This window comes from Triticum aestivum, chromosome 2D (assembly GCF_018294505.1).
Source record: "Triticum aestivum cultivar Chinese Spring chromosome 2D, IWGSC CS RefSeq v2.1, whole genome shotgun sequence".
In the NCBI taxonomy this organism is placed as follows: Eukaryota; Viridiplantae; Streptophyta; class Magnoliopsida; order Poales; family Poaceae; genus Triticum; species Triticum aestivum.
In genome coordinates, this window is record NC_057799.1 from 148,085,110 (window position 1) to 148,093,700 (window position 8,591).

At 43.3% G+C, this 8,591-nt stretch overlaps 1 protein-coding gene across 1 annotated transcript; it reads left to right on the forward strand.

Annotated features, from left to right (window-relative positions):
* Positions 1–1,725: 1,725 nt before the first annotated feature.
* On the forward strand, positions 1,726–2,599 carry LOC123052273 (uncharacterized). Its single transcript, XM_044475402.1, has one exon. It carries the CDS (start codon positions 1,810–1,812, stop codon positions 2,404–2,406), a length of 597 nt encoding a protein of 198 aa, XP_044331337.1. The 5' UTR covers positions 1,726–1,809; the 3' UTR covers positions 2,407–2,599.
* Positions 2,600–8,591: the final 5,992 nt, after the last annotated feature.

Sequence of the window (8,591 nt, forward strand, 5' to 3'; positions counted from 1 at the left end):
AGACCGGTAAAATAGAAAACCTATCAAGAGCAAACCTTTGCCTTGCACATGGTCCACTTGAGCTAGATGATGACGATCTTGACTCCCTCAAGATGGACCACCTTTCTTGATTGCGTTGGCTCGATGAAGACTAGTTGAGTGCTCCCCATACTCCACTATGGGTGAGCCACCCTTCCGCACATCTTCACAAGTCCATTGTCACCACAATGGCTTCAAGCATTTGATCTCTTCGTGATGCTTTACTTGAACTTGCCCGCTTCACTTGAACTTGCACACCGCAACCTAACCCCACAAAGAACTCTCACGAAGACCATGGGTTAGTACACAAAGCGTAATTGACAATGCTTACCATACCATGGGATCGCTTGATCCCTCGGTACATCTTGTGCGCTTTGTGTGTTGATCAACTTGATTCACTCTTGACTTAGTCTTGATCAACCTTGACTCTTTCCAACTCTCTTCATTTGGATGATGTCTTGAAGGTAAACATGAATGATCACACAATATTCTTCTTCAAGACATGCTTGCAATAAGATCAACTCTCACATGACCAATCTTTGAATAATTCCTTAATAACACCTTGGTCACCACATAAACTCCTTGAAACCAACACATGGACTTCAAAAAATGCCTATGGACAAATCCTTCAAATATAACTCAAGGCAACCATTAGTCCATAGAGATTGTCATCAATTACCAAAACCAAACATGGGGGCACCGCATGTTCTTTCAGTGGCTCAACCACAGCCTCCAGCCACTTATGACTACCGTGCATGCAACAGTAGTGGTTTAGCCGGGTACCGTCGTTGTTAATATAGCCTAGCTATCCTATCACTGTTGTCTATGGCGGTGGCAAACATGTCATATAGTAAAATTGAGCGAGTGAGTCATTTCTTGCTTATGTAAAATGAGTCATTTCTTGCTTTTTTTAACAACCTGCTCTATTTTTCTAATCTTGTGTGAAAACAATGGCGGCCAAATGGGCAAGTCTTAGCGGGCTGGCCCGATAACCCACGCGTCGTCCCGTGATGAGCATGGCCTAACACGTCTACAATCGGAGCGTGCTGGCATGTGGCTTGTCTAGGGCTGCGAGGCTGGGCAGGCATGAGTGCCGGCACTGCACGGCCCGTTTCCTTTCTTATTTCTTTTTTTAGTTTTTCAAAAAAAATTGTAATGCAAAAATTTCGAAATTTTTTGTAAACACACATACACACACACTACATGTGTGCAAAAAATCATTACATTTTACTTTCCCACGTGGCGTACAAAAAAGACAAATATGTATTTTCAAATGGGCAAGAATTTTTTGTTTTCGGGCCAGATATTTTGTACAGCTTAAAAATTACATTTTTTCAAAAAAAAATCATGGATCCGTAGTGAATACATACAAGTTTCCACAGCATTGTTTTTGATTTTTTTTAACTTCTAAATATGGTTTTTGGTATATATTTTTTCACAAAAGGGCACCATGGTGCCCGAGCACACAAACTTCGCACTCCACCCCGCCCCCAAACATCCCGAAATCAAGCGGGCTGGTGGGCTAAACATGTCGGTGGGCCTGCCCGTTTCCTTGTTGTGCCGTGCCTGGGCCAGGAAGCGCAGTACGAGTGCCGGCCCAGCATGGCCCGTAAATCAGGAATGCCTGGTGGGCCGTGCTGGCCGGCCAGGTCTGTGTGAAACGGTATTTTTGGCCTAGGTAAGCATATGCTCGCACGGTCAGTCGGTCACACCGACCAGCCGACAGCCCCTGCCCGATCCCCAAACCCACCCACCGCATCCTACTCCACCTCCGAACCAAGGAACCAAGCCATGGAGCATGGCGATGCTGCCACCGGCAGCGGCAGCCGCAGCGGTGCGGGAACGAGCATCCAGGTCACGGCTCTGGACGGCATCGTGAACGTGAACTCTCTCTTCACCCTCGCCGCGTTCCTCGGCTTGGCGTGGCGCCCCTCCTCCGACGGGCCCGGCCTCGCCGACGGCGCCGACCACCTGGGCGCCTGCGCCGCGGGGGACCGCATCGAGTCTGACCTCGTCTCCTTTCACGTCCTCGCCTTCGCCTGTTTCCTCTTCTCCAGCCTCGTCGCGCTCTGCCTCAAGCAGATCGTCCGCACCTTCCCCCACTACCGCCGTGCCTCCTCCGCCGCCGCCGGAGCCGCCGTCAGCTGGACGGTGAAGATCAACCGGGCAGCGCTCCGGGTCGGGATCTTGGCGTCCGCGGTGGGATCCGTGTGCGGGTGCGGGTTCCTGACGATGGCCCTCGTCAACGTGGTGCAGGTGAAGCTCGGCCGGCTCGGCTGCGGCGCCGGCGGCTCCGCTGCATGGGGCGCCGTCATCCCGCTCGTCACGCTCGTGCCTTCCGCCATGCTGATCTACATTGGCATAGTCTTCTACGCCTTCACCCGCTAGCTGTAGCCGGATCCAGTAACTCCACTTCATGCTTCGTGTGCATTTTCTCATGCGTAGATTATGCGTCTGTCAGTCTGTGTGATCACTGATGAGATGCAGTAAGATTGCAGCTGAGTTAGATTATGCAGTAAGATGCGTCTGTGTACGTGTATCGGTGTGTCTATGCTTTTGTTCTTGGTGTTCTTTAGCTTGATTACCTTGACTTACTTTTTTTTAGCAATTACAGTTTGTAGTGATTTGCAAGTTGGTAACGTGGTATGCAAAGGCCAATCTAATACTCCTACCAAACTGCTGGCTGAATTTGTTGCCTGGTCTTCATCTCCAATTAGATCCACTAGAGCTGGAATGTTTTTCTCTGCCAAATCAAGTTTGTTTACCACAAACTTGGCAAGCTTAGCGTAGAGGTAGTTGTCATTCACAATTTTGACCAGCTCAGGAAAATGTCATCCATACCACTCGTTGCATTACATTGTCATGGTTATAAATAACAATCTGTACAACCAGAAAGTATAAGGTTCACATTCAGTTAAAGGGAGCTATGCATATATTGGCCAGCAATTCACGAGTGTCGACCGGTCAAGGCTTGATAAAAATCATTAATAAAAAAAAATCATTTAGAATCCATGCAACAAATTTTTTTGCGAGATAATCCATGCAACAATTTCAACTCATGCCCTAAGAGATTAGTTTACTCTTTTTTCAGTTAGCTGGAGGCATGGAGCTTTTGCTCTTGCAATATATGAATATAACAAGAACAGATCTAAAGAAGTCAAACATGTTTAAGAGCTTACGAATAGTAATACTCCTAACATTTATCTTTAGCTATAGAACTTACTATAGATATATTTTTAGTTCAACATGTTACACTGAAGTCCAAGACATACAAACATCGCCCTGCTCATTCCCAACCAAATAAATTTTGAAAAATTGTATGGCCCTTTGAGTGAATCTAATTATCTTCGTATGGCTTATCTCTATGGTGGTTATCTCTTGAGCTATCAAACTACATCACTGAGCCGATAAACTTCATAGTGTACCAAAACAAATATCTGCATCAATAACAATCATGAGTGAATTACAATAGCATCTGTTCAGTCAGCTGGAATGAAAGAGAACATTCCATATAATACAGAGCAGGCGTTGCAACCTGTGCATAAGTTCTTTGATGGTTTACGGGTGTCCTGGTGATTGGTGTGCAGGTGCGCCCAACAAACAGAAATAAGAATGAGACTCTGCACCTAGCTATTTCTTTATAATGTAACATCTACGCCTGAAGCTAATGATCACAGTGGTTTGACCAGGGCCGTCTCCAGGAATTCGGGGCCCTGGTGCGAAAAGAAAAATGGGGCCCCAAATTAAAAAAAATACAAATACGCAAGCATAATCAACTAATTATGTAATTAAAATTTATGTTATTTCATACAATGCTTAGAATATTCTGAAGTATCAATGCGAAATACTAAAACCAATAAACTGACCTCATGCTCTATTGAAAAGTGTCATCCATCTTGTGTTCCTTGAAATGAAATCTTCAATTACATCTTCATAATTAATCTTTTAGGATCAAGTCCATCCCAATTTCTAGGATCAAATATATCAAGCTGAATGGAATTATTCATGTCATCCGAAATATTAGGATCATGATCATCATCTAAAATATTGACATCATTACCTTCATCAATTTCTGTAGCGGCAATCTCATCCTCTTGTGCATTATCACCATGACCATGATCAACTTCATGAATTTCTGCAGTGACAACCTCAACCTCTACTGCATTATCATCATGACCATCATCAATATTACCATTTGGAGTATGATTTTCAGAATTAGTTTGGGGTACTATCACAACATATTTATCAAGAGCACCCCTTTGAATTTGAGCATCTTCTTCTAATTTCTGTTTCTTCTTACGCTTGAAGGCACCAGAATCATACTTTCTTCCAGAACTAGAATGCATGATTGTTTCTGTTTCAATGAAATATATACTCTTTCAATTTATTTGAACTGATGAGCTCACATGAAATATAGGCTTGTGACATGTATAGGTACTAGTAGTTCGAAAAACTTACAATCAGATAGAACCTTGATTTTGGACTTGGACGATAGTACGAGCAACTACTGAAATTCTTGAATCTGTGACTACTTCTGAACTTGAACGACTACACAAAAAATCGTTCCCAAACATATTAACCCAACTTTGTAATTTGTATCAAAATGAGAGAAAAGGGGAGAGCGTAGGGAGCAGGGAGGGCAGGGCACCACACCGGTTGGTCTTTCATGTTGGGCGGCACCGCGGCAGTGTCGGCCGGCTGCCGGCGGCGCGGCGTCCAGCGCTCGAAAGTCGCGTGCAGTTCCGCTTCTTGCCCGTCGCCTCGCTGAACCTGCAAGGCTGCAATGCGATCGCCGTCGAGCCGCCGATTCAGTCGGAAAGCGATGGGGAGATGGAAAGCCAAGCGATCAGGGAAGGAATTGGAAGCGGAAGTTAGGGAACGTACTGCGCTGGGGCTGTCGTTTCGTCTATGATCGATCAATCTACATCATCCACGCGACGGGAAAGCGGATCGCTCCGGACCAGGCCCAAGAAGGCCTAAAACTGAATATTTTTCAGACTATACATATATGTATATGGATCCTAGTTGGAGGCCCCAGGATTTTGGGGGCCCTGTGCGAGCGCACAGCTCGCACAGGCCCTTGGACGGCCAGTACTTCAGGTTCTATTGGCAATGTTGGTTTGCCTCTCATGGATGATCTCAATCTGCCCCTGTCTCAGCAGGTGATCCCTCCAGTACCTGCTGCTCAAAACACCATAGATTAGGATATTCAAGTACAAAATCTTCCTCTGGAGCGAGGGCCTGAAATGCTTCAGCCAGCTTTAGTCTCTGCTGGAGACTTTGAGAGAAATCTAATGAACAGCTTGTTGGAAGAGAAAATGTTGCTCCTAAATTGCACAGCCCCCCCCCCAACTAATGGATATTGAGAAAGATTTAATGGCCTCTGACCCCCAACTGTTGGATATTGAGAAAGATTTAATGGCCTTTGTTGGATATTGAGAAAGATTTATTGGCCTTCTGCTGATGCTGACAAAGAATCGGTTGTGCCTCTTGCTCAGATGCCAACTGCTTTGTCTTTTTCTTCACTTCAAGACCAAAGGTTGGACTCTCCCACCTCCAAGGGCCAACAACTTCTCAGCTCATCTTCCCACACTGAGATGCCACCTGGTTTCCCCACAAAAGGTAAATACATTGGAGTGCAGAATGCTGCTCTTGAATGTGAAGCTGATAGCTTTTCCTCCTCGGCTACTCTAGGTTTGGCCTCTGCTGATGAACATCCTTGGGCACAATTTCTAGCTGATGCAGCTTCTTCTGATAAGATCATTCAGGGTACCTGTTGATTAGGCAAATTTTATCTCCGCTAATCTGCTCACACTTATAAATTTGAATGGGTCACTCAGTTCTTGTCCTCTCAAATGTGGATCATTATATGTCAAGGAGTTGCACATAAAAAATTTGTGAGCGTTGTTATTCCTAATAAGTGCCCTTCTGCTCAAGCACCTATATGCAATTTACAGGACCATGGCCCTATGCCTCAGGGGAAGCAGGTCCCTTTTCAACTCCACAAGTTTCAAGTCACTCCACTATGGAGTTGGTGCCAGTGCAAGCCTCCTCTACCAGTTCTGTCCATGTTCAGGACAAAAGGAAGAGCAAACCTCCTCTTGTGGAATCAGAGGTAAGGAGGAGCATCAGACTTCAGCATTTATGCAATGGTTTCAAGCAGAAAACTTGCACCAATAGAAATTGCCTGTCCTGCCATGCTAATCCACCTCCCCTGCCTTTCAAAGTAGTTAAAAATATGAATTCTTCCTTTTGCAAGGTTAACCCAAAGGATACCACTGAAGATATCCTCTCCAAGAAGAAAATGAAGAAAGGAGGGAAGGGAGCAGTTAAGGACAATGAAACCCCTGCTGCTTAGGGCTGCAGGTGCTGGATGTATGGAAGCTCTTTAGATTCTGGCCTGTAATAAAACTTTGTACTAGACTATTAGTGTGCTTTAAGTGGTAGACTGTTTTTGCTATTACCTGTTGGAAGTCGTAGTTACTTATTTTGTCACTGCCAGCCAGTTTGAGCATTATCTATTTTGTTTGATCTAAGTTGCAATTTTATCCTTACATCTGTTGCAATGAATGAGACCTGGAAAATTCTTAATTAGAACATCAGAGGCATAAATTCAGTAGATAAGTGGAGAGTGCTCTTTAATAAAATTGATGAGTCTAGTTCATGAATCATCTATTTGCAAGAAACAAACAGTGAGTATTTTGATAGTAGTTATCTCAGAAATTTCTGTCCAAGAGGTTTTAACAAATTTGAGTTTGCGCCTTCAGTGGGGGCATCTGGAGGACTAATTGTCATTTGGAATGATAACCGGTTCCAAGACCTCTTTCAAAATATTTTTTCCTTATGCATGAGTTTCACCTCTGTAAAGTCTGGGCAAGAGTGGATCCTAACAAACATTTATGGGCCTTGTCAAGAAGCTGATAGAGCAATATTCATTGACTGGTTTCAAAACATTCAAATGCCACCTGATAAAAACCGGTTAATCATGTGGGATTTCAATTACATCAGGTATCCACATAACAAAAACCGAAGTGGTGGTGATCAGAATGCCATGTTTCACTTCAATGCTGCTATTAGTGAGCTAGGTTGGTACTTAAAGGCAGAAATTTTCAGTTGGTGCAATATGCAAGAAGCCCCCCTCTTGGAAAAGCTTCATCTAAACATATACCATGGCTTTCCCTCTCCCGAGAACCATTTATGATCATACCCCTCGTGTGGTTCAAATTGGCACTGGCATCCCAAAATCAAAACTTTTCAAGTTCAAAACTTTTTGCTTAGAACACCATGATTTCAAGGAGGTAGTCCAAAGGATTTGGGAACAACAAGTTCAAGAAACTGGCTCTGCAAAGATTCACTGCCAAATTCAAGAGGCTAAGGAAAAGTCTGAAAAACTAGTCTAGGAATTTGTCAAATCTTGCTACCATCATTAAAAACTCCAATGCGCTGATTAGTCTTTATGATAAGAGCACCATCTTTGACCATTATTGCCTTTTACATGCATCACTGGTTATATAGTTTTCATGACAAGTCTAAAATTTATTTTGCTATTATGACAAAATCTTGATATTCTTTATACATAAGTGGATTCAGTTAAGATTACAATTAGAAGTACATGTATTCTAAATGATACTTGGAAGAGTACATGCCTCTATTAATTGAGGTGTGGAATGACAGAGTTATTATCAAGGAGCACCTCCTCAAAATTCCGTGTTATAGAGCATCTATTGGAAAACAGAGGGAAATAGTGAGATGGGTCAAATTTGGTGATGGTAACACAAAATTCTTTAGGCAAAATCAACCACTAAGTATATGCATAATCATATCTCTATTCTGCAACATGAGCAAGGAAATGAGCAGTCTGACCATTAGGCCAAAACTGCAATTATGTGGAGAGCTTTCAAACAAAGATTGAGCTGTTCCATTCCCGCATCTCCCCTTCTAAATTTCACCGAGCTTTTGCAACGTAACACCTTTCTGCAAGCTATGGAAGAGCCCTTTTCTAAGGGTTGAATTGATGTTGTAATAAATGAGATGTGTACTGATAAGGCACCTGGACCGGATGGCTTAAGTGGAGCTTTTATTAAATCTTGCTGGAGCATCATGTGGCAGGACTTTTATAAACTGATCCAGTATTTTTATCATGGTAATATCAACCTACAAAGCATCAACGCTTCCTACATCACTCTCATTCCTAAGAAAGACTCACCTTTGGTACCAAGGGATTTCAGACCCATCTCTTTCCTAAACTGTACATTCGGGATCATCACAAAATTATTGGCCAATAGACTCTAAAAGATCACACTCAAACTTGTCAATGTTAATCAATATGGTTTATTAAAGGACATATCAATCCAAGGCTACTTGGGATGGGCCTTTGAGTACTTTACCAATGTCACACATCCAAATAAGATATCATTGTTCTCAAGCTGGACTTGCCAAGGCTTGTGACATGATTGACCATAGCACCATTTTGACCATACTCAGGGCCAAGGGTTTTGGAGAAAGATGGATTCAATGCATCAACATGATTTTTAGTATCGGATTCTCCTCTGTTTTTGCTCAATGGTGTACCA

What these genes read in the sequence shown, in the direction of transcription:
- LOC123052273 (XM_044475402.1), top strand. Translation starts at nt 1,810, where the DNA reads ATGGAGCATGGCGATGCTGCCACCGGCAGCGGCAGCCGCAGCGGTGCG.